At 36.2% G+C, this 26,401-nt stretch overlaps 1 protein-coding gene and 1 non-coding gene across 10 annotated transcripts in view; both read right to left on the bottom strand.

The window, feature by feature from the left end:
- CNOT1 (CCR4-NOT transcription complex subunit 1) overlaps nt 1-26,401 on the bottom strand; it is a 77,510-nt gene that overhangs the window by 32,105 nt on the left and 19,004 nt on the right. For all 9 annotated transcript variants that reach the window (XM_054579367.1, XM_054579368.1, XM_054579369.1 and 6 more), the window contains 16 exons: nt 20,701-20,808; nt 18,590-18,688; nt 18,169-18,237; nt 18,027-18,081; nt 17,358-17,561; nt 16,058-16,226; nt 14,926-15,052; nt 14,664-14,774; nt 10,409-10,579; nt 9,880-10,007; nt 8,581-8,821; nt 6,325-6,444; nt 5,423-5,545; nt 5,072-5,223; nt 1,714-1,864; nt 292-493 (listed from right to left, as the gene is read on the bottom strand). In XM_054579367.1, coding sequence (XP_054435342.1) covers nt 292-493; nt 1,714-1,864; nt 5,072-5,223; nt 5,423-5,545; nt 6,325-6,444; nt 8,581-8,821; nt 9,880-10,007; nt 10,409-10,579; nt 14,664-14,774; nt 14,926-15,052; nt 16,058-16,226; nt 17,358-17,561; nt 18,027-18,081; nt 18,169-18,237; nt 18,590-18,688; nt 20,701-20,808 — 2,230 coding nt within the window. The remainder of the gene's footprint in view (nt 1-291; nt 494-1,713; nt 1,865-5,071; nt 5,224-5,422; nt 5,546-6,324; nt 6,445-8,580; nt 8,822-9,879; nt 10,008-10,408; nt 10,580-14,663; nt 14,775-14,925; nt 15,053-16,057; nt 16,227-17,357; nt 17,562-18,026; nt 18,082-18,168; nt 18,238-18,589; nt 18,689-20,700; nt 20,809-26,401) is intronic.
- On the bottom strand, nt 1,274-1,409 carry LOC129075326 (small nucleolar RNA SNORA50). The gene has a single exon (XR_008529630.1). It is a non-coding gene; the product is annotated as a small nucleolar RNA SNORA50 (small nucleolar RNA).

Below are 26,401 nucleotides of genomic sequence, written 5' to 3'. Positions count from 1 at the left end.
CATGAGTTCTGATCTAAGCCTACATCCTTTAAAATGTGTGCTTAACACACTTGTTACTGTTTATAATGTCACTTGGTAATACAGAATCCTTACTGAATAATTCAACTTTACAACTAAAATATCCTAACTTCAATTCAACTGAGTTAATATTATAATAATGTTTTTCTCTTCCCAACTATGGATGTTGACACCAATTTTTACAGTTTAGTTTAAGATGTTTTTCTCATCAGTCACCACAAACTAAGGCACAATGAATATTACAAGTAACTTGCATCCCACCCACCCCCTTACCTGGAAGCTGTGATGAAAGTCCTCCAATACCACTGAATGCAGTTGTCTGATTTGGGGTAGAAAGGGGTGGAAACGCTTTTGCTGGTGACTGAGGGGTACTGAATGCAGAACCCAAATTTGGAGGAAAACCCTGCATACTCTGGGTGTGAGGGGCAGCTGAACCACCTATACTAAGAGATGCCATTCCAGCAAGAGGGTCAATCTAAAGAAAAACATTATAGATATGTATTAAACATACTGCAAGCAAAGACTGACAACACAGGTAAAGCAATCGTTAGCAACAGTTCTTTGTATGCATAAGTAAACTGCAAAACCCCATACAATTGTGATGATACTTAAATCCCAAAATCAAGTCATCGAGTGTGCCAGTCTTTTTTCTTACTATTATCATCGATGGAATAGATTTAAAGAGTAGTCCCTGCCAAAGTACCAGAGCCATAATATGAGGGCTACAATATTCAACAACACGTAAGATGAACTGCCCTGAAGCTGTAATACTAAGCATTTAGTAGTGACATGGGACAGTTATTACATTAGGTCCTTACAATTTCCAATAATCCCCTTTAAAACAAAAAGAATCTCTCGGTCATATTTAACTCTCAACACAAAAAGCATTATAACTCTGAAATTGTCCAGTCAAAACAAGCAAATCTAGTCAAAATTTGAAAATCTTGGGGATTGGAGAGGATAAGCTCTAATTTAATAAAAAAGATACAACAAAAACAATGTATGTTATTCACCAAGATTTTTAAAAAATATCTAATAACTGAACTTTCAAGCTTGTTAATTTGTGGCATTATTTCAGATCTTCATGACTATAGAAAATGATGCACCAAATTCCTTCCATAAAGTGGCCACTGAGGAATCACTAAATGTTCCTTCTTTTCTTAAACCCCAATCTGCCATTCAATGCAGCTCAAAATAGACACGAAATAATGTTGCTCCCAAAGAGAAGGGGGTGGTTGGTGTCAGGGAGTAACTTAAATGTACCTTGTTTTTAAAAGAGCAGTTCAGTTGAGAGCTGAAGAGCCCCAGTTATAACAAGTCCTTATGCTCTAGCACTGTTGCTTGGCCCGTGAAGCTACAAACAAGACACATCAGGTTCAAAGGCAGTGCTTATTTCTCAAGTCTAAGTTATTCTTATTTTAAAAAGAAGCCCTTACCATTTACCTACATAAATTATTTTATATCTTTCCTCTCAGAGTCAGGTTCTATTTAATATTTAAAATCTATTCTCAACTACAATGCCTATTTATGGATCTCCTTTAAAATGTAGTAGTGTATGCTAGACATGCAGTTATCTAAAATGTAATAAATTCAGACAGTTTTCCTTTGAGTAGACTGTTAAAGATGATGTAGAAGTTTATTCTAGTCCAAGTCTACAAACAAATGGAGATGTACTAAATGCAGATGTACAATTACCTGAACAGGAGAAATGGCATCTAAGCTGCTAGCACTAGGAGGGCGTCCTTTTGGCATAACTCCAGGTGGTGGTTGTCTGGCCTTATTCATAACATTACTGCAATTGGCTACCATGGTAAGGATGGTTTCTGATAACTCCTGAGAAACACTCCTAAAGATAAAAGTGAAAAACATCATTTGTTATTCCCCAGAACACCGAAAAAAACAAGTATGATTCCCTAAAAAAGAAAATTTGCTGAAAACATACTTAAGTTTCCACCATAGCCTATGTCTTTCCATTTGTCATTAATCAGTAGGATGTTCTGAGCATTGGCTTTCTCTGACAAGTCTAAGTTATACTTCTGCAACTAAATCTTGTGTACTGTACAACCAACATATGTTAAAATATTCTAAGAAATAATCCATAATCTTAATCACTATAAAAAATTATGCCTAAACCAGGGCATATCAAAACAAACAAATACGTAATTTTTATACTAGTTCTCATAGTCAAAGACATTTGTTTAAGTTTAGGTAAAATTTACACACACATAATCAGTAACTACTTTTGGTAAGCACATAGAAAACTGGTTTCTAAAATTTTAAGTACTAGGATAAATGTTTAACAGGAAAAACCTACCTTCCTATCTCAGGGTGTTACTGCCTCATAAAACTGTGGAAAACTTTGTACTCATAAACTCTGTACAAACTTGATATTGTCTTAGATCTTTCCTCCTAAATTCAGAATCCTATTACTGGCATTAAGAAGTAAATGTAGTCACTCAGACAAGACAGAATAGAAAATAATAGAAGAGGATAAATCACCTCGACCTAACAGACATACACAGAACACTTTCTACCAAACAGCAGACTACACATCCTTCTCAAACACACATGAAAAATTCTGTGGGATGGATTATAAGACAAGTCTCAATGAATTAAAAGAGACAGAAATCACATAAAGTGTATTCTACCACAATGAAACTAAAAATTAGTAGAGAAAGTAAAATTAGCAAATTCACAAATATGAGGAAATTAAACAATGTACTTTTATAACCAATGGGCCAAAGGGAATTACAAGATACTTTCAGATAATTGTGAAAACAATACCAAACCTAAAGCGTTTCATAGGTGGAAATTCAAAGGCATAAACGTGCCCAATTAAGAAAAAAAATCTCTGGGATTTAGGGCGAGGTAGAAGAAAGGGAATATTGTAGTCATACAGGGAGATATATGGTGATGGGAAAAGACCTGACTTTGAGTGGTGAACATAATACAATATACAAATGATGTATTATAGAATTCTACACCTGAAACCTGTCATTTTATTAACCAATTTCACTGCACTAAATTCAATTAAAAATAACAAACAGAACCAATTTCTAATTTCTCATAATCAAAAAATAAAAATTAGTTAAAAGAAAAATATCAAAAAAACCTAACCTTCCATCTTAACAAATTTTTTACAGTTCAAACTAAACCCAAAACAAAATTTAGAGCTTAAATAAATGAAGAACAGTAAAACAAGATAAAAACAAAAGAATTGGTTCTTTGAAAAAGTCAACAAAATTGACAAACATCTAGCTACACCAACCAAGAGAAAGACATTCAAAATTCCTAAAATTGAGAGGACATCACTATCAACTTTACAGAAATGAGAATGACTGTTAGGATATAATATGAAGCAATTATATGCCAATAAATCAGGTAACATAGATGAAATGGACAAATTTTGACAAGAAACAGAAAATCTGAACAGATAGAGCGATACCAAGGAGATATACTGAATTACTGTATTTTGCTGTGTATAAGGCACTCCCGTGAATAATACACACCCATGTTTTGGGCCCAAACTTTCAGGAAAAAAATCTTTCGTTTTTAATTTTTTAATTCAATTTTTAATTTATTGATATTTTGGAGGGGAAAAAAGGAAAAACTCATCATTGTATTCCAGGGTATTATTTTGCATATAGATATCGTTACTGCTTTCTAGAGTTCCATTTTTAATGCATTAAGCATAAATAAAAGAATTAAAAACACTTATATAGATATGGAATTAGCACTACCCACAAATTTTTTTTGTGGTACCCATAAATTTTTTCCCTCAAAAATTTGGGCAAAAAGGTACGCATTGTACAAGGCAAAATATGGTAATAATAAAAAATTAACCCCCAGATAGCCCTGAAAGGTGTGGCTCACTGGGTTGGGTGCCATCTTGCAAACTGAAAGACTGCCTGTTCAATTCCCAGTCAGGGCACAACACCTGGTGTACAGGCAAGATCCCCGGTTGCGGGCATTTATGCGAAAAGCAACTGATTGATGTTTCTCTTTCACATAGATGTTTCTCTTCCTTTATGTCTCTCTCTTCCTCTCTCTCTAAAAATAAATAAAATCTAAAAAAAGACCAAAAAAACCCCCAACATACCTAACCCCAAGGTAAAAGCTCCAAACCAGATGGCTTCACTTCTGATTTCTATGGAACATTTAAAGAATTAACACTGATCTTTCCCACAGAAATTACAAGAGGAGAGAAGACTTAGCAAGTAAGTGTATAAGGCCAGTATTACTCTAATATCAAAACCAGAGAAACAACACAAGAAAACTACAGGAACCTAGAAATCCCTTAGGAACCTAGAAATAAAAATGCTCACCAAGTACTAGCTAATCCTAAAATCCATATAAAAAACAAGGGACCCAGAAGAGCCAAAAACAATTTTGAAAAAGAACAAATTCTGCAGACTCATATATCCCAAATTCAAAATTTACTAAAAAGTTATAGTAATCAAGACTTGTGTCGTACTGGCGTAAGAATCAATATAGATCAATGGAATTGAACTTAAGAGCCCAAAAGTATTACAGGCAACTGATTTTTTTTTTTTTTTTAAGGAAATAATTAAAAGGAGAAAGACCAGCCTTTTCAACAAATGATGTTGGGAGAAATACATACCCACATGTAAAACAATGTAACTGGAGCCCTATTACACGTTATATACAAAAAATAACTCAAATGGAACTAATACATATTTTATGTAGTATAGTACTTTAAATTTAAGAAACAGTAGATTGAGTCCTGGCCTCTGAATGGAAAGGATGCCAGTTTGATTCCTGGTCAGGGCACATGCCTGGGTTGTGGCCAGATCCCTGGTTGGGGACATGCTGAGAGGTAGCTAATCAATGTTTATCTGCTGCGCAACAATGTTTCTCTCCCTTTCTCTCTCCCTTCCCCTCTCTCTAGAAATAATTAATTAAATGTTTTAAAAATTGGATTATCTAAGCTACTGTTGTTTCCAATCATTCAACCCTTCTTCCCCAAATCAATAATTATCCATATCATCCCATCCCAAAATTAAAGGGTCATTTTCAAGCATGCTCTTCTTACCCCGCACAAGCTTGTAAACAGGCCAACATTGTCGCCAGAGTTTCTGGAGGAAGTTGAGCACTTTTGGGCTGATCTTTCTCTGGGGCAAGTCCACCCAAAATAGAAGGGCACCGTCTCTTCAAGAAAGTCATGCATGCCTGGATAAAAGGCTCCTGAGAAAGAGAATGTCTCTAAGTGTTTTTGAAATTGGCCTTAATTGCTTTTAGATTAAAGATAAATTGATTTCAGATTAAAGACTAAGCACTATGACTAAAACCCAGAATAACATCATAATCGCCATTTAAAAGGTTTCCTTAGCTCTTTTAGCCATCAATATTTAAAATTAGTAATAAATGCACAAATCCTGCTTACTCCATGCTCTCGAATTTTATCTGTGAGCCACTTGTCAAGTTTGAGGTATTCACGACGTGAAGCAAGTGCAGCAAGGTCGATAACAAAGGCAAATGGAGTACCATTTAGCAGCATTGACAAGGCCTTAAGAAAAAGAATATTAGAAACTGTAAGTCAAGCAATTAAGTAGTTTCTATCTCTCGGTCCCATTTTCTGTTTCCTGCTTTTATTTTCACAAACAAGTCTAAATAAAACACAGTGCTAGTATTTTCTTGGCCATAATTTTTTAAACAGCATAGTAATTCAATGTTAACATTAGGACCTACTTAAAATAAGGTTAACATTTCAACCTGGTTTTACCTTAAAAATAAACTTTACCCTTTGTTTTTTCATATAACTAAACCTAAAGCAGAACAAGACAGAAAGCATGAGAAATAATCCTAACCCATTTTTTAAAACCTAAACTCAGGCTTACTGTACTTAGCAGTACTATATCCCTAGTTATCAAAGACATCAAGAGTCAGACTATTTCTCAGAAGATACTGTTAATGCTAATAAAAGTTGCAAAGGGGCTGAAACCCAGGCAGCTTCTTCAGAGGTTCTATCTCCCGGACTATAACTGAGAAGAGGTTAATTATGACTTGCTTTAAAATAAAATAGCGTATGCAAATACCATTGAAATACTAAACAAAATTCAGTCCAATGTAAATAAATTTTGCCACTTAAATTAGATATTTTTACATTATCTAAAAACCACTGTACTTCCAATCTGTTTCTACTTACAAGACAAAACTCGTGTGTCAACTCATTCTAACTAAAAGCTAGTTACATGTGAATTGCCCCTAAGGTAGTATCTATGTTACATTAAAATGTTATTTTTTGTTATTAATAAATAAAGTGTTATTTTGTCCCTCCAAGCTCACCTTCAAGTCCTGGGCCACATCAAGTATTCGAGACAGCTTGGCCTGGTCATACTGCTCCCCTCGCATGTACCATTCTGCCATTGCATGCATGATAAGTTGGCGGATTGAGGGAGACTGTCCCTACAAAAAGAAGAGTTAAATAGCAATCCTGCAAAATATTTTGAAAGGCCCTACTGCGAATGCCCAGCTACTTTTACTTATTTTTATTTAAAATTGAGGCCTATCAATGAAGGCATCAAGTATAAGCCTCAAGCAATGATTACTGTGACATTCTTTGTGGGAAAACAGTTATTTCCACATCTTACAAATCAATCCTGCCCCTAAACTGTGGGTCATATATAGTCACTCAACAAATCTGTCTTGTAAAAGCATACCTATGGATTCTCTCTCTTTTTAAAAATTTTAATTTATGGATTTTACAGAGAGGGAGGAAAGGAGAGATACATTGATTGGTTTTTTCACTTATTTATTCGTTCACTGGTTGATTTTTGCATGTGCCCTGACTGGGGATGGTATCTACATCCTTGGCATTATCAGGATGACACTCTTAACCAACTGAAGTACATGGCCAGGGCTGCCTATACATTTTCAAACACAAAATTAGAATAGAATACGATGTGAACATAAGGGGACATCAAGTTTATATAATTCCTTGAAGTTAAATTATAAATACTAGTCTATAAATAAAAACAAAACAATTTAAGGTAATCATCTCTCATGTTTCACACTATAGCGTTGCATCCGTATTTCTGGGAGTGATGTTTGTACATTCTAAATCTAGGTACTTTCACCAATGAGAATGTTTGTTTTTTGTAATTATTCAATTTTTTTAAAACCAGTAATCAACCTGGCTTTGAGGACCAATCTAAAGGCTCGCAGTTAAATTATATAAACAAATAGTAGAAATTTAGTATTTCTCTTAGAAGCAATGGCAAAGCAATTACTATTGCTCTAACTGTCTTAGAGTGACAGAAAGCCCAAGTGTAAAAGTGTAAAAATGAGAAGTGAAGCAACGCCGCCCCTCTCATCCTTCCCACTCTACCCCAGAGCTGTAGTGGCGAGACAGACATAAGAATGTCTGGGCTACAAACTTGGTTAAATGTCTGTTACACATTCTCTAAACTATTAAGCCTACCATGTAATTTGAATTTCTACAAATGGAGGAGAGCTGACTGAATGGCATGGAACACAGGCTAAAACTTTTCATTTAGAAATAAAGAGTATCAGATTTTTTTTAAAAGCACTTGTATATAATAAAAAAGTACTGTAATAATGAGTAAAGAAAAAAAGTATCTCCAAAAGGCATTTGATATAAAGGAAAGATAACTTTCTTTTTAAATCCTCACCCAAGGATATGTTTATTGATTCGAGAGAGAGAGAAGAAGGGAGAGGGAAAGAGGAACACCTTTTTGGGAAACACGGATTGGTCGCTTCTCATGCGTGCCCTGACCAGGGATTGAGCCCACAACCTTTTGGTGTATGGGACGATATTCCAACCAAATGAGCCACCTAGCCAGGGCTGACTGCTTTTTCTTAAACCATCTGCATTTGTCATTAAAACTATAGGCTATCAGTGGCCTGACTGGTGTGCTTCAGTAGGATGGACGTCATCCCACAAACCAAAAGGTCGTGGTTCAGATTCTGGTCAGGGCACGTGCCTGCACTGCAGACCAAGTCCCTGGCTGGGGGCGTGTGAGAGGCTACTAATGTTTCTCTTGCACATTGATGTTTCCCTCTCTTTCTTCCTCCCTCTACCTCTCCCTAAAAATAAATACTTTTTTTTAATGTAAGCTATTAGGGAAAAGAAAAAAAAAAAATCAATGGACAAAATAATATTTACTTGTCAAATACATTTTACAAAATTAGGTGGTGAAAAGCACAAGGGCTTCAAGGCATTTCAAAATTTAAATGCGGAAAAAGCAAGACAAGTCCTGTAAATGGATTTGTGATTTTTCTCCGACTTAGTGTCAAAAAACAGTAAGAGTACCATCTAGTTCTGTCACAAATGATTAAGCTCCTCATTCCTATCAATACGATACTGCGGCCCTAGCAATATAGAGCTTCCATAATACATTACCAAATTCTGTAAACTGTCTTACCTCCTTGCTTTTTTTAATTTTTATACTTCAATACCCACACAATGCAAACAGGTAAAATAAGCTTTGTGGAAATGTGACTTTTCCAAACTGTCAAAATTCCAAGACTGACAACTCTGCTCACTGAATATCCACCAATAAAGGACTGGTCATGTCTTACCTGCCCGTGCCATGCATAGTGCAAAATAATAGCAGAGTTAGGATGGTTTCCAAGGAAAATTGGCATCAAAGTGGAGATGAGTTCATGGCGCAAGGTGTGCCAGGAGGTGTTGATCTGTAATAAGGCCAATACTAGCATGTCCGGACAGTGTTTGATAGGGAAGCTGAAGAGCTGTTTGACTTGCTCATATTGCCCCACCTCTGCAAGCCTCAGTAGAGATTCAATCAAATCCAAGCTCTTCCTAACAAGAATGGAAGTAAAATAATCCATCAATGAAAATCTAGGGATACGAAATTCACATCCTAAGTGACACCAGCTATCAAGACAAAACCAAGTTGCTGTCATCTTTTAATATTTGAAAAATATTTAAATCAGCGCTGTTCATCTCAAAAATACATGATGCTGTGTTATCAGACTAATTTCAAAGGCAGTCACACAGAGTAAGTGATGAAGAAAAGGGGACACAACTGGCCATTTACGTAATCATGGAAACTTCTTTTATTGTGCTGCAAAAAATCCATTAAGTAGTTGCTACAAAGACCATTTGGCCTGCAAAGCTAGATATTTATTAACCCTTTGAGGCAATGTTTACCATCCTTTGTTTTAGAAGATCTGGGAATACCTAAAGGGCTTTAAACTGTCCCAACACTACCACCCACAGCCAAAAAATAAGTAAAAATAATCCATTACATGTCAGAAGACTGTGCCAGGAGAGTATGGTTTTGGAAAAAAAAAAAAAAAAAGAACATTATGAAGTAGATGCCTTTGTGGAACAATCCAGCCCATGCTCCCTACCTTCAGCCACATGTGTATCTCAACAGTAATGAAGGAACGTTTGTCATCCTTACCTCACTTACCCCAAAGAGAAATGATTTAAATTCCAGTAGAAACCTACTAGGCCAGAGTCAGATTTCCCTCAGAAACTTGGAACTGGAACTCAGAGAACTAGGTAGTGTTGCTGAAAATATTGAATTTGATGGGCTGGCCATCTTGAGCTACTCTTAAAAATCTACAGAGAAGGGATCTAACACCTGGGGAGACTAATACACCTCCCTTCAACATTTAATAGTTTCAAGAAAACATCTAATGGCACAACTTACAAGAGGAGAGATGTAACTATCTAGTGATACTAAAAATAGATTTGAATTCACCATCCCCCCTCTATAAAAATTTGAGGTAACTAGGTTCATTAAAAATACTGTTCATTTAAACCTTTTAACTAAGTAGTTGCTCACTACTAATTTTCTATTTCAAAAAAGTAAAAGTTACCCTTTCAAGAACAGCGAGTTGAGTGCTTACCATGTGGCAATTTCTCGATTGTCATCCTCCGGTGGTGCTTTCAGAATATCAGTGGCAACAGTATGACAGGGATAGTCAGCAAAACAGAAGATCTCTGGATTTATAAGGGAATGCTGAATGAAGGAGAGCTGGAACAAGAGGAAAAAGTCCTTACCACCATAAATGACAGTGAATGTTACAAAAATCTGAAACATTTTCATTACGCTACTCTCTACCATAATGTTATTAGAAAGACAACTTCCCTTAAATCTTCATTATTTGCTCTTTCACCAACAATTCAGGAAGATGAAAGGTGCAGAATGAGATGGCCTTGGAGACAAGCATCACTAAATAGTTTGATTGCTACACTTCAACTGAGTCTGACTAATACTAAATTTCAATAATGTTCCTTCAAAATTTATGAAGCTCTACTTTTCTAGGCTGTGTAAAACAAACTCTAAAAGAATATTTTAATCAAGGGATAGATGGCACTATATAAAAACAAGTCATTAGTTTGTTTCCCTTCTATAGCTAAACACCATTCATTTACCTGGCCTTCTGCATGTTTCCAAGGTCTATATATGAGGTCTACTGGGAACACTTCCATACCCAGACCCCTCTGAATGCCATAAACCACATTATGAAGTCCTTTACTGTCACGAATTTGAAATCCAGGATGGTCCAGTTCATAAGTTACTTCCTTAAAATTCAAACTCGGGTTCTAAAAAAGAAAACAAATTTAAAGTTGAATGAACAAAAGTGTGCATATTCTGATGCTTTATCCAAAGAGCAAAATTAAATCTAAAGTTCAATCAAGATGTTCTAACTATAAATTCAAAGTCACCTGAATCTTTTTGACATTTCCAAAGAGACTTATGTAAATTTTTAATATTCAAACTATACTGGGTCCACTAGCAGGGTACACTAGCAGTTCAGTTAATGACATACATTTTGCTGACCCTGTGAGTACATACATGAGAACTCTTTCTTCCCCTACTTAGTCCAGTGAACACTCACATCCCAATATGGCAAGTAAGTAACTTTTCACTCAGCAATCTCCCCTTTATACCAGATTCTATTAGCTTGGAACAAAGTTGCAAAAATCAATTACAACAAATAACATGTGCATCAGGAAAAATCTGGATTCTTTACATCAAAATGACTGAAAATAGTGTTGAAAAAGTATTCTATGAAATGGCATTCAAAAAGGCTATGAGAATCCTTAAAAAAACACAAAGCAAACAAGTTTATAGAAAATAATTTACCATTCTGCACAAAATAATCAAAGTAAGTATAATTTTATGCTTGAAAGAAAAAAAAGGCTGTGCACACTTGGTATTTAAAATCTCCAAAGCAAGCATCACAGTCAGTTTAGTTCCGCTTCAAAATGACTCCTGTTAAACCATGAAAATTTTTATGCTTGCTTTGTATATGGGACAAAGGAAAAACACTGCATATGAGGTAATTCCTTAGCTCTAAGGCAACAATAACATTCAGGGGGAAAAATATTTTTTCTAAAATTTGTCTGAAGGACTGACCATGACAGAAGAGAAGCATATATGTACTGTTAAATATAGCATTATCTTAGGTAGAGACAAGTTAGGTAAATGCACAGGCACATTGCCCCGCTTTTGTTTCCTCCTCCCGTCCTTGGTGGGCAATCAAAAAAACCAAATTACTGATCCAATGTGTATCTGAAATTGTCTTCTGCTCCCTGCCTACAAAAATATACAGAAAACTCTTAATATACGAAAATAAAAAGAAGGAAGAAAAGAGGTTACTGATTCAATTTTTCAACCTATAGTCCAGGTACTCAATTTATAGCCTTTGCATTCCAAAATCTAAACAAAATAGGTTCAGGTAATATGTGGTAAATACCATCATCTGCAATTTTTAAAAAGAGCATTTTCAGGCAATAAAATAAAAAGATGAACACTACTGGGAGAAGAGAGCACGTTTTCACTTTTGCAAGACAACCAAAGAATAAAAACAAAACAATTAGTTGTCCATAAGTGATGTAACAGGTTTTTATTTTGCTTTTTTTTCCACTTTCCGATTTTCTGCAATAATCAAGTATTATTTCTTTCCATTCCATTACTAAAGAATAGGTTTGAACACCTTAAATTAACCTATTATTAAGAAAAATAAAAAACCTGACTTCTGGCCAGGATAAAGGCGTAGGTAATTTGCTTCCTTGCACAACCGCAAGAGGGGCATCCACCAATTAGAAAACAAAAAACAATCAGAACTGCCAGAAAAATAAAAATGTATAGAAGTCCGACAATCAAGGAGTTAAAAGAAGAAACTTCATCCAGACTGGTAGGAGGGACAGAGACGGGCAGCTGGGACAGAGAGGGTGCATGGCAAGGTGCGGGGCTGGTGGATTGGGTGGTCCCACATTCGTGTGCAGATAAGCCGGGAGGAGCAACTGGGGAGAGACAGACTACACAACCCAGGGTTCCAACACAAGGAAATAAAGCCTCAAAATGTCTGGCTGAAAAAACCTGTGAGGGTTGCAATGACAGGAAAAACTCCCAGCTTCACAGGAGAGGTCGTTGGAGGGACCCACAGGGTCCTAGAACGCACACAAACCCCACCCACCCAGGAATCAGCACCAGAAGGGCCCAATTCTCTCCTGGGTAGTGGGAGAAGTGACTGAAAGCAGGGCAAGAGTTGAGCAGGTGGCACTGTTCCCTCTCTGACCCCATCCCCTACATATACAAGGGGTAGAGTTGTCCCGCCCTGGAGAATACCTAAGGCTCCACCGCTTACAACTTAACAGGTATGCTGAGACAAAGATATATGGCCCAAATAGAAGAACAGATCAAAGCTTCAGAGAAAGAACCAAGTGATGAGGAGATGGCCAACCTATCAGATGCGGAGTTCAAATTACTGGTAACCAGGATGCTCACAGAAATGGTTGGGTATGGCTGCAAAATAAAGGAAGAAGTGAAGTCTATAAAAAGTGAAATAAAGAAAAATACATAGGGAACTAACAGTGAAGAGAAGGAAACTGGGACTCAACTCAATGATTTGGAACAGAAAGAAGAAATAAACATTGAACCAGAAAAAAGAAATAAGAATTCAAAAATATGAGGAGAGGCTGAGGAACCTGAGACAACTTTAAACATTCCAACATCAAAATTATAAGGGTGCCAAAAGGAGAAGAGTAAGAGCAAGAAATTGAAAACTTATTTGAAAAAATGAGGGAAAATGTCCCCAATCTAAGTCCAGGAAGCTCAAAGAGTCCCAAAGAAGTTGGACCCAAGGAGGAATACACAGAGACACATCATAATTACCCAAGACTAAAGAAAAGGAGAGAATCTGAGAAGCAGCAAGAGAAAAGGAGAGTTACTTACAAAGGAGTTCCCATTAAGAATATCAGCTGTTTTCTCAAAAGGAACGTTACAGGCTTGAAGGCGCTAGAAAGAAGTACTCAAAGTCATCTATACATCCAAGATTATTCTATCCAGCAAAGCTATCATTTAGAATGGAAGGGCAAATAAAGCGTTTCCCAGATAAGGTCAAGTTAAAGGAGTTCATCATCACCGAGCCCTTACTATATGAAATGTTAAAGGGACTTACCTAAGAAAAAGATCACAACTATGAACAGCAAAATGACAACAAACTCACATCTATCAACAACTAAACCTAAAAAACAAAAACGAACTGAACAAACAATTAGAACGGGAACAGAATCACAGAAATGGTGATCACAGGATAGATTATGGTGGGGGAGAAATATGGGAGAAAAGGTATAGGGAATTAAGAAACATAATTGGTAGGTACAAAATAGACAGGGAGGTTAAGAACAACATAGGAAACGGAGAACCCAAAGAACTTCTATGTACAACCCATGGACATAAGCTAAAGGGGGAAGATGCTGAAGGGACGTGGGGTACTGGGAGGAGGGGCATAAGGGGGAAAAAGAAGGGACAAACTGTAATAGCATAATCAATAAAATACACTTAAAAAAAGGAAAAAGAAAAAACCCACTGATGTTAGTAAGGTAATATATAGAACAGCATGATTTTCCGTAACTGAATTTTACCTATATGTTACAAAGGTATTAAGCTAAAAATAAGCTTCATTATTTTGTGTTTCATTTAAGTACTTCAACATTTTAGGAAAAGTTATTTGTTTATCTGGAAGCCAATTAACTTAGTTTATGGACATTCCATAAGTGACAGTAGTAAGAAAAGAATGGATTTTTATTATCCCTATCCATGATAAGCAAGGTGGGTGGGATTTTTGCTATACCTTGCAGAAAACATTCAGAAGACTACCTTTCTCCTCAGTGATTCCTCACATAATCATTTCTTCCCAGCCACTGGTCATCCAAAAACCCCACACACCTACAACCCACCAAATCGCCTTAGCAGTGCCACTCAGAACTGGACATCAGCAACCCCAAATGAACAAAACTGGAATTTTTTTTGGAGATTTTATTTACTTATTTTTGAGAGAGAGGAGAAGGGAAAAAGAGAGGGAAACATCAATGTGTGGTTGCCTCTCATGTGCCACCCCCACCCCAACAGGGACCTGGCCTGCAACCCAGGCATGTACCCTGACTGGGAACTGAACCCACAAATTTTTGGTTCACAGGCCGGCGCTCAATCCACCGAGTCACACCAGCCAGGGTGGAATTTGATTATGTACTATTTCCAGTATATAATTAGGAAGGCAGGAATTAAAAAAATATTTCTGCTCTCATTTAGTTGGGCACTTTATTCATTAAAATTTACTTTCCGTGGGCTACATCACACTAACATCATGAATATAAAAACATGATTACATGTACTCACCAGTTCTTTGAGAACATCAATCAAGACTTCTACATTCCATGTGTGTGCCTGTGCTCCATCACTTTTATCTTTCCCATCACTCCAGATCCCACTTCCAGGAGCAGAGATACTCTGTAGAAGCATAAATTAAATAAACCCAACTACTTAATGTGGTCAGCTCCTGATTGGTAGAACAACCAATCACACTACACTTTCATAAGTAAGGGGTGAGGGGAAGGACACATTTCACTAATGATTTAAAATAGCACATTTCTACACTTACCTGTAGTGGAATTCCATCTGTTAATCCTGAGTGAGTTCGAGCCATCATTCCCAAAACCCTTGCAACCTGGGCAGCTGTAACCTCCCGAACACCAAACTGCACGATTATATTGCGGCATTCTTCAATACTGAAATGGAAATTTAGCTTCAGAAAAACACTACCACCATCAATACCAAGGTTAAGAAATGCACACATAAAATGAGCCCTTGAGTGAAATCCCTGGTTTCACTAATATAGGCAGAGTAAGAAGTTCCATTTCTTGTTACTTTTCCATAGCTAGGAATGTAAAAACCACCTACGTAAAAAGAAAAAACACACCTACTTAACTGAATGGAAAATTTTAAAAGGTCAACAAAGAAAATATGAGCAAGAATAATCTGTCATCAAGACACACACTTGTTCTTCTCAATCTTCAGTTTGAATCAAGTTACTCTTTAAAATCCTGATATTCAAGGTAAGTTTGATTATTCTGATATGTACAAAGCCTTGAAAATGCATGCTAACTTTTCACTTTGCATCTTGAAGTTTAATTAAACGCAAGTTTTATGCCAGGCACATACACATACAACAAATACACTTTCAAATACATGTGGAAATGTGGTTTATTAAATTTTTTTAAATATAAAAATTACACTTACAATCAAAGCAGAGCACATTAATGCCCTTACTAATTGCTCACAAAAATATTAGCAACCTACTATATCACAGTCATAAGTTCTACTGACTACCTTTGATAGCCCTGGCAGGTAAGAAAAATGTGCACAAGTCAGGGTATAAAAAAGGCAAAAAAAAAAAAGGAAAGACGTAGAAGATGAAGGTGCAATGAGGATATTGCGCGTGGGGCAAGGGAGACAAACACTTTGCCTCACTGCTCTCTTCCCTCCAAATGCTAACAGTATCTATCCCAGCAACTAAGCCAGGGACCTGATGACTATGTTGGGAGGGTGGGGGGTGGGCACGGCAGAGATAAGAGATTTAGCCACTAGGGTAGCTATTGCTGCCATCAAAGCTACTATGCAGAAGATTACACGTAAAGTAAATTCTTCAGAGGTAAAGATGGAAACTTTAGACCTTCCTTTAAAGAACTACATTGTGCTTGACATAAGAACCAGTTTAATGTCTTGCTACCAACCTTGCACAAAAGCCATAGCCTACTTCTTGCATGAAATCAGCCAAAGAGCTCTCCATCATGGTTTTAGCTACCCCTCCGGAATCAGGCAGGATCCTGTCCATTAGAATGTCCCGTTTTTCAGGGTATAAAAGTGGTGCAAGCACCACAGGACAGCGTTCCTGGGGAAAATCTGAAGAAGGGGATAAAAAAAGGAGAGAGAGAGATTACAGGTGCTATACTGATTAACAACAAACTTTCTTCACATTTGAGTCTTCTGTAAGTTCATATTCAAAGTTCATTCAGTTTTTCTACTCCCAGTAACCCAAGTTATGACTTCAGCATCAATTCCAAAATTTGAATGTTTTTATAGCATAGTAATTGCTCAATATATTTTCAGTTTTGTGTATTAGAATCCCAGTATCTGTTGACCAATTCACACCTGAAGCATTACTTAAAATTCTCACAATATGGCTATCAATTCAAATATACAAGGAGGGCATCAGAAATAATTCAAATATCAGAATCTATGTAAATGAAGTGGAAAACTTCAAAATTAAACTATATAAATAAAAATAACAGTAAAAATAAATGGTTGGTCCACTGTTAATGATTTGCCTTAAAAAGACTATGCATCCCTCCTAAAAGAAGGATCACAGGAAGAAAGGATGGCAACAGCACAACCCGGAGTTATCTTACCCTAACAAGACCAGTAGCCGAGGAATTAAAGTGGGCATATCAAAACTGACTAATTTTTTAGCCCTGGCTGGTGCTGCTCAGTGCACTGAATCCCAGCCTATGAACCAAAAGGTCACCAGTTCAATTCCTGGTCAAGGCACATGCCTGAGTTGCAGGCCAGGTCTCCAGCTGGTGGTGTGCAAGAGGCAACCCATGGATATCTCTCTCACACATCAATGCTTCTCTCCCTCTTTCTCCCTCCCTTCCCCTCTCTCTTAAAAAAAAAAAAAAAAAAAAGAAAGAAAGAAAAGAAAATTAAAAAGTGACTAATTTTTTAAACTAAAAAGAGCACCTCTCAGTAACACAGTTTCTGTCTCCCCAAAAGAGAATAAAGATTACATGGAATTATACCACTTCTTCAAGATTGCATTTATGAAAAGTTTATTGTTAAAGTTAGGTTCACTTTATATTTTTTCCCTGAGGCTTTTATCACTTTCATATTTTAAATTATAAAATACTTGCTTCCTCAAAAGATCAGCACTTAAGAACAGAAAGGTAAATTATCGTCTTCACTTATATTCGAAACTCATCATGTTTGACTTCATCCAAAAAAATCAACTTTTATAAGCTACAGACACTTCTTTACCTCTGCGCAGCGTCTTAAGAAAAGCGTCTATCTGCTCCTGTCCGACTCCAAAGGCTCCCTTCTGCCCAAAGAGGAGATGGGAGAGGAGGAGGTGTAAGACCTCTATTGCTATATCTTGGAAGCCACCTTCTTGATTTCCACTGACGTCTGCGTCAATGTAAGAACGCAGAAGATCTGGGAGCTTCTGCTTGATAAACTGGGCAGCTAGAAGTCAAGTAAACCGAATTATCACAAGTTATTTTTGCACCACAATAGGGAAAAAGTCACATACCATCAAAATATGACATTCTCTTCGCCAACTCAACCTTTACTCTCTAATGTTTTCAAAGATCTAGTAGGTAGTTACAAATAAGATACTAATAGCCAGGGGTTGGGGGAAAGGGGGAAATAAAGAGCTGTTCCATGGGGTATGTTTCAGTTTTGCAAGATAAAAAAACTCCTAACATATGTTACACCACAATGTGAATATAGTTAACAATACTGAACTATACACTTAAAGGTGATTATGAAGCTAAATTTTATGACTTTTTGCCATTCATACATAAGAGACCCCCTCAAAATACATTAGATTATTCTTTGTCTCTAAATCTACAAGTATGAGGCCTCAAGATTAAAAAAACCCATGGACTTTAAAGAATCTACAGGATCTTTAGGCAAAAGGGAACTTACCAAAACCTCTGAGATCTGAGCTGGAAGAATTCAAGAGGGCAAGGCCAAAAATTACCTGAAACAAAAAAAGTTATATTGATCAGAGTTAAATAGCTGTTTTTAATTTTAATTTTGCCTACATCTTTTTCCTTAAATCACTTACCTCTTGTACTTTGCTTAACTTGAGAACTTTACTCAGCTGGGCAAATAAGTGGGGCGCAGGCTTTAAACTCTGAAACAAATCAAACTTTATTGTAAAACAAGAATTTAAAATTTTCAAAAAATTTATGAAAGCGCCTGTTCACTCAATTATAGAACTACATGGAGTGGCATAATTCTGCAGCACTGCTAGAAACAATACACCATGTCCTAGAACTGGGGGCTGATAAGCTTAAGCTTTCACGTGATCTAGTGTCTGTAAGATTTTCTATTTATTATCAGACTAACTGCCTTGATTTTGTTAGAAAGCTACAAAAACCTCAATGTAACTACTTATATTTAAAATTAAAAGGTTCATAGCCTTTTTAGAAAGCCTAGTAAGAGATCATATTCTTTGGACAACTACAAATAAAAACAGTACCAACCTTCTGATAGTGCAATGGATTATCAATGGCATAGGACAACGTGGAGATAAAATTTGGCTTTGTAATCAGCGACGCACACTCCTGAATCAGAAACTGAGTCTTTAAAAATAAAAAATAAATTTTAATTAGCACCAACAGTCAACATGTTGAAAACGGAAAGAGATGTACTCAAAAGGTTAAAGTATAATCCAATATTATATACTGTTTCTACATTATCAAAAGCAGTTCTTTAAAAATCCCTTTAAACTACTTAAAGTATTGGGTTGGTCTAAAAGTTCATTTGTTTTTTTCTATAAGATGGCTCTAGGAGTGCTTAGTTGTCTTTAACCTCAGTTGAAACAATTTTGTTAGACTGTATTGTGATAGCTGTCATATCAGCATGCATTTTTTTAAAATTACCAAAACTGGTGAATTTTTGTGCAATTTTAATATTGCAGATCGAAGAAAATAAGCGATACTTTTGGCCTATTATGCTTTATTATTTCAAGGAATGTAAAAAATACAACTGAAATGAAAAAAAAAAGTTTGTGCAGTGTATGGAGAAGGTGCTATGACTGATCAAACATGTCAAAAGTGGTTTGCAAAGTTTCATGCTAGAGATTTCTCCCTGGATGATGCTCCATGGTCAGGTAGACCAGCTGAAAGTGACAGCGATCAATCTGAGACATTCACTGGGAACAATCAAGGTTACACCACGTGGGAGATAGCCAACACAGTCAAAGTGTCCAAATCAGGCACTGAAAATCATTTGCACCAGCGTGGTTATGTTAATTGCTTTGATGTTTAGGTTCCATGTAAGTTAAGCAAAAAAAATCTTCTTGACCCTATTTCAGCAAGCAATTCTCCACCTGAATGTAACAAGCCCTGGCTGATGTGGACTGAGGGCTCACCTGTGAACCAAAAGGTTGTCCTTCCATTCCCAGTCAGGGCATGTGCCCGGGTTACAGGCCAAATTCCTGGTTGGGGTGTGTGAGAGGATGGATGGATGTTTGAATGTTTCCCTCTCTTTCTTTCTCCCTTCCTTCCCTACCTCTTTAAAAAAATAAGTAAATAAATAAAAACATTCCATTTTTTAAAACAAATTGTGACCAGTGATGAAAAGTGCATACTTTACAATGATGTAGAATGAAAGATTGTGGGGCATGCACAATGAAGCACCACTAACCACACCAAAAGCTGTTCTTCATCTGAAGACGGTGATGTGTGTATGGTGGGATTGGAAGGGAGTCCTCTATTACAAGCTCCTTCTAGAAAAACCTAATGATTAATTCTAACAAGTACTGCTCCCGATTAGACCAACTGAAAGCAGCCCTCAACCAAATGTGTCCAGATTCAGTCAACAGAAAAACACATGATCTTCTATCAGGATAACACAAAACTGCATGTTTCTCCGATGACGAAGGAAAAACTGTTAGTTTGGTTGGGAAGTTCTGTTTCATTCCTCATATTCACCAGACATGTACCTTTGGATTTTCATTTACTTCAGTCTCTACAAAATTCTCTTAATGGAAAAAATTTCAACTCCCTGAAAGACTGCAAAAGGCACCTGGAATAGTTCTTTGCTCAAAAAGATAGAAAATTTTGCAAAAATGGAATTATGAAGTTGCTTGACAGATGGCAAAAGGCAGTGAAACAAGAAAGGGTGAATACCAAAGTTACTCATGAAAATAAAAAAAGTGACTTTAATTTTTACTTTTAAGCATATGAACTTTTTGGCCAACCCAATGTATTAGCAGAACTACTAAACCAAACCAAACCTCTTAAGAATAGAGCCCACTAACAAAATGTAAGGAATAACATGATAAACTTTCAGATTGAGAATCAAGCCAAAGAAACTCCACCTAGGACAGGAGATTTCCCATCTGCCTCACTTGTCAAGCAGGACTCATCCATACTCCTGCTTCCCGTAGGCAGGTCTGATCACCAGCTCTCTCACCATGAACTAAATAGCCAGGCAGGAGAAGGGAAGGCCACCAAGAGAGGAGGTTCCAGTATCTTTTAGGCATCCAGTTCCGATTATTTCTGGATGCTCTTTGTGTTTCCTACATACACTATGCCCAAAACGTAATTCATTCCATTCTAAGTCAACAAACTCGGAAATCCCCAAATACCTGATGAAAATCTTTGCCACTGCTTTTACCATCGCCACTGAAATCCACATGCGAAAATAGGCAGCGTAATAAATGCCTGTCTGCCTCAGGACCGTGCCGATTCACAATCTAAAAAGATGAAAAATAAGAGTTTATACTCAACGTTAAGGGAGATTAAAAAAACAAAAATCAAGCTCTTGGGCAAAACCCCAAGTTACATTAATGGTTCATTCTGGAATGAGCGTTACAGGAATTAATGAGATGGAGGTACCAATTATTTTATAACTAAGTATTTCGAAAATGTTTCCTGTGGTCACTGACAGGAAGCACAGAAGAAGAAAAAGCTCAAGTAGTCCTTATAACAGCTTTGCTCAACACCTACAATGCAAACAAGTAGCATAAATGATGTGTAGTAAGAATAGTTTTCAAGTTGTGAGGCAACAATTTTAAAACAAACTGGACTTATAAGAGCATCACTTTTTCTATGCATTATTTTTACTAAAAAAGTAACCTGAAATCTCTGTAATACAGCAGTGACACTTTCCAACAGTATATAAGACAAGGTCCTAAAGCGACTGGTCTATCTTCAATACTTTAGATGCTGCTCCAGCACTCTCTTAGTTTCTCGCTATTCCTCCATTTACCCGTGTTTGTGCTTGCTATTCCCTCTAAGTGGGAAGCTCCAGTTAGCTACAGGACTTGTTCTTTCACATTTCCTTTAGGTTTCTGCTCTAAAGTCGCCTCGTCAGTGAAGTCCTTCATAATCACCCTCTAAAAAAGCAGCATGGTCCCTTAATCCTGCTTTACCTTTCTCCATTGCACTTACCACCACCTGATTATGTTTATTTTCGATGTCCCTCACTAGACTTTTAAGTTGCCTGAGAACAGGGAGTTTGTACAATTGTGTTTCCTTCTCATCTAGTCTAGACAAGGGCTTAGCACACTGTACATGCAGAGTAATCATTCATTTATTAAATGTTACATTAATATACTATAAGTAACTATTTACCTACTTTGGGTTAAATTGGTACTGAGCTTCCATTGGTTTAATTTTCAACAACTCTGATGAAAATTACTCCCGTTTTACAGATGAAGAAGTAGACACTTAAACCACACTCCATGAGCCGAAAATTAAATTTATGAATTGAGAAATCTGGATTCACAGTTCAACTCCAAAGTCTATGCTCTTTCCGCTGTACCATGGTAATTATGTGATGGCTTGCTGAGGTAACTTATTTCAGTTTCAATTTTCCCCATCCAGAAAATGTGATGAGAGTAAAATAAAACCAATGAAGACATTTTCCTACAGACATCTTAAAATCCACATAATCAGGTAATAAGAACCTCTGCACCTTTAAAGATTATTGTTAACCTAGTCACAATGTGTTGTTTTTTGAGGTTCTTATCATTGCTTCAATTCTATACAGGCAGAGATTTTTTTCCCCCCTATCCCCTGGAATGCTGAAGACATCACCTTAAAGAGCCAAATCAAATGAATTAAAAACAGAGTTATCTGTGCTTCAACAAATTGACCTCACCCTCAAAAGAGCAAAAACATCTGGCTTAACAAATATTTGTCAAGTACAAGCTTTATACCATTCAAGATACAAGCAAATACAGCAGTCAAGGAGACCAATTGGTCCCATAGCTCTCATGAAATACATTTGCATGGGGGGAGAGAAGTACAGGCAAAGAATTTCTGACAATTTTTAACTGTCATATGAAGAAAATAAAACAGGGATATATGACACTAGTGGGAGAGGGGTGGTACCTCCTAAGAGACCTCCCCTAAAGATGTAACATGTAAGCTGAGACTTCAGGTAACAACTACACAGAGCTGAAAAAAATAGCATGTGAGCCCTGACTGGTGTGGCTCAGTTGGCTGGGCACTGTACCCCAAGGTGAGAGGTTGTTGGTTGGGGCACATGCCTGGGTTGCAGGTTTGGTCCTCAGTAGGGGGGTGTTTGAGAGGCAGCCAATCCATGTTTCTCTCCCTCTCCTTCCCTCCCTCAAGAAATAAAAAAAAATCTTGAGTGCTGGGGATGGGGATAAGGAGGTATATAAGGAGACTAAATGGCAATAGAAAAAAATTTAGTATTTAAAAAAATAAAATTAAAACCTTTTTTAAAAAAAGAATATAAAATGCTTAAAAGAAGTAAAAAAAAAAAAAAAAAAGAATAACATTTGAGAAGAATGCCAGAGGAAAGTAGGGGACCGATCATAGTTAATAAACATACTGATTTATCTGGCACTATATTATACCAACCTGGGGGGGGGGGGGACAGAAGAGACATTCCATTAGTCTAGCAATAGTCAAAAAATATAAAAATATTGAAGTTGTTTTAACTAGAATCAGCAAAATTTCACAAATCTCTCTTTATCCTTACATTTACTTTGATAATATAATTTTATAATTGCTTTGACAGCCCCTCAATATTCACAACCTTAATATACAGACAACACAAGGTTCCTATATGTAAGTTGTTTTGTTTTTTAAGTCAAGGTTGTGCCCTGACTGGTGTGGCTCAGTGGACTGACCATTGGTCAATGAACCAAAAGGTTGCTGGTTTGATTCCCGGACAGGGCACATGCCTGGGTTGTGGGCCAGGTCCCTGGATGCAGGCGTGCGAGAGAAAAACAGTCGATATTTCTATTACAAATCTATGCTTTGCTCGCTCTCTTTCTCCCTCCCTGCCCTCTCTCTAAAAATAAAGAAATAAAATCTTAAAAAAAAAAAAAAAAAAAAAGGGCAGTCAAGGTTACAATGACTAGAGAAATGCCACACATACCTTGCTGGAGAGTGACAGGATCACAAGATATGCTTTATGGCTACTAAGTGGTATCTACTGTGATATCATGCTCTTCTGCACTAAGAGAGCAACTTTATTTTCTTCTAAAGTGGTATTATAAAAACATGATCTTGGGTTGCCAAGATGGTAACACAAGATTTTATTAAGCCCTAGACATTTTTACTTAAAATTCGTACCATTCCACCTACTGGGCAGGGGAAGACCAATAAAATAATGTGATCCATACAAATAATACAGCATCTTCATATTTCTTAAGCTTGTTAAACATGTTAGAACTCTTTAAATATTCATTCCAGGTTTTCACTGTATTACATGGATGAATACTTTGGGATGCTTTATAAAAAATACTGCCTCCATTTAAAAACAGTTATATTAAAAAGAACATGAAAACAAATCTTTGCAGCAAATATAAAGGGTTACTTCTAACACATAAAGCATTGATTTAAGGACAAAATTTTTAAATTCCTAAGTAAAAGATGGTAAAATTAAGTACATTTTTTCTATTCTAACCTCTTCACTATGTTTTTAATTCCATTTTCAACAAATATTCTATTTTAAGAAGTAGTCCCAATGAGATAAGATAGATAGTTCATTCTTACCACCTCAAATGACAAGCCAATTGTAGATTTCCATTTGGGGCTGATAAATCCAGAAATAAGAATGTTCAGGATTGATAAATGTCCCAAAATATATAAATTATGCTTTGATCAAAATATGAATCTGGGGCACAGATGAACCATAAAAAACAGACTGTCCATTTAGCGACCCAGATCAATATAAAGAAACTGCAAAGGAGCTAGAGCTGAGGTAACAACCAGGTTTAGTATGCAACTTTTAATGTCTGTGAGCAAATCAGCTAGCCAAAGGAAAATGCTGGAGGAACAGAATAGGAGGAGGCACCCATTACCAAAAATGAAAACAGAAATGGTAGACGAACTTAACACACTTCCCCACCCTCAAGACTGTTTTTATGTGAGTAAATAATTGGGTAAATTTAAACACAAGCAAAAATCCAAACACTCTGAATGGAAACTATTTGAAGAAACTAAAACAGAACAAAGAAACAGACAAGACTGGTAAAGAACACAGATTTCAAAGGACTTACCCAAATAAAAAACAGAAGAGTTCAGACAAATAGTATTCCATGCCCTCACAGTTATTACAGAATTGTTTTGTTTTTTAAAGGGAAAGTCCTCAAAAAGGTGTAACACTGGTTCAAAGACAAGATAACAGAAGGAAATGAAAGCAAACTTGCAGTACTTAGGAAAGAAACAAGGCAAAATCTTACAGAAAAGATAATCACCTATTAATCAATATACCTCCGTATACCTCATTTCTATAAGAGTAGAAATGAAAAAATCAAATAAAAACAAAAATATCCCTGAAATAAATATTTGAATCTGAAGATTGAAAGGTATGCCATAGCACAAGAAAGGCTGATACAAAATAATCAACACTACAACATAAACATGAGCTTAACAAACTCTAATTAAAGGAAAATGCAGAGGATATTAAGTTTAGGAGTAGATATAGGCAAGAAAGGTTAGCCTATCTGCAACAACAGAAATGCCTTCCTTCTAATGATGTAACTGCGCCTCTTCTTTTTCTCATAAATAAACCCTCTGCATTTGTCTCCCAATCAGAACATTATTTGAGTTTCGGCCTGAATCAGTGCTTCCCAAATAGCTTTTCGTTTAAAAACACAAACAAACAAAAAACCTCAAATAAGTACTTGTGACCTTTTATTTTTAAGTTAACATAAAAAAATGAACTCAGCCACTATAATTCATGAAAGCCGCATCAAATGCAATAAATTCCACAGGCATACATACACCTGCTGATATTTCAACATAAGAGAAACAGTACTAAATGTAAAGAAAAAAATCAAATAGGGACTAGATAATTTAAGAACTGAGTTTGCCATTAGAAAACAGCAGACAAGTTACCCAAGCTTGAATTTCTGGGAATATATCCTACAAATACACTAACACATACATGCAAAAAATGATCATATAACAGCACTGTCTGTAGAGGATGAGAAAAACTTACATAACTTAAATGTCCATCAATAATAAATTATGACTCATCCATACAATGATTTACTATTATGCTGCCTTAAAAAGTATAAAGAAACTTTTCATGTATGGATATGGTATGATTTTCAAGATACACCAGTAAATATTTTTTAAAAACCAAGATGCAGAACTCTATATATAGTATGCTACCAAATAAAAAAGGATGGAAAATATTTTCCTATTTTCTATACGCAAGTATCTTGGGAAGACCAGTTAAGAAACAGCTAACACAGGTGGCCTGTGGGTAGATAAAATGGATAGCTAGGGTTAATCATGTTAATATATTATCTATTTTAAAAGTAAAATTAAACCACAACGACAAGTCCTAAACACACACCACCCAAAGAAAAACAAGAAAAAGTTTCCCTACAAGCCCTTTCAATTCTTAGTTTTAACTCAGACACCCATTTCACTTACAAGTTTGTACCTGTGTACTTAAGTTTTATAACTACAATTTATACTGTAAAGAGAAAGAGCATTTTTCTAATGCTTGTGACAGGAACTGTGTTAGATGTCCCACCTAATTTCATTTAATTCTAACAAGATGCCAGGCAAATATTATTTTTATTCTTATTTTGCAGATGAGGAAAATAAGGTTCAAAGATGTTACTCAGAGCCAGAGCTAATAAGTTATAATAATTTAACAATATATACAGTTCTAATGATGATATTTTCCATTTGATTTAAAAATGGGAAGGGGGTACACAATCACTAAAACTAAGGTATAGTACTCTATTTAACTTTCATAGAAGTTGAATAAAATGCTCTGTAAGTGTAGTCAAAACTATGCTTGAGACCAATTTTAAAAAGGCTGAGAGGTTCGGGGAGAGGCAAAGA

Source organism: Pteronotus mesoamericanus, unplaced genomic scaffold, assembly GCF_021234165.1.
Source record: "Pteronotus mesoamericanus isolate MK-2021 breed Mesoamerican mustached bat unplaced genomic scaffold, CSHL_Meso_final contig_52, whole genome shotgun sequence".
In the NCBI taxonomy this organism is placed as follows: Eukaryota; Metazoa; Chordata; class Mammalia; order Chiroptera; family Mormoopidae; genus Pteronotus; species Pteronotus mesoamericanus.
This window is presented reverse-complemented; position numbering and strand designations above follow the sequence as displayed.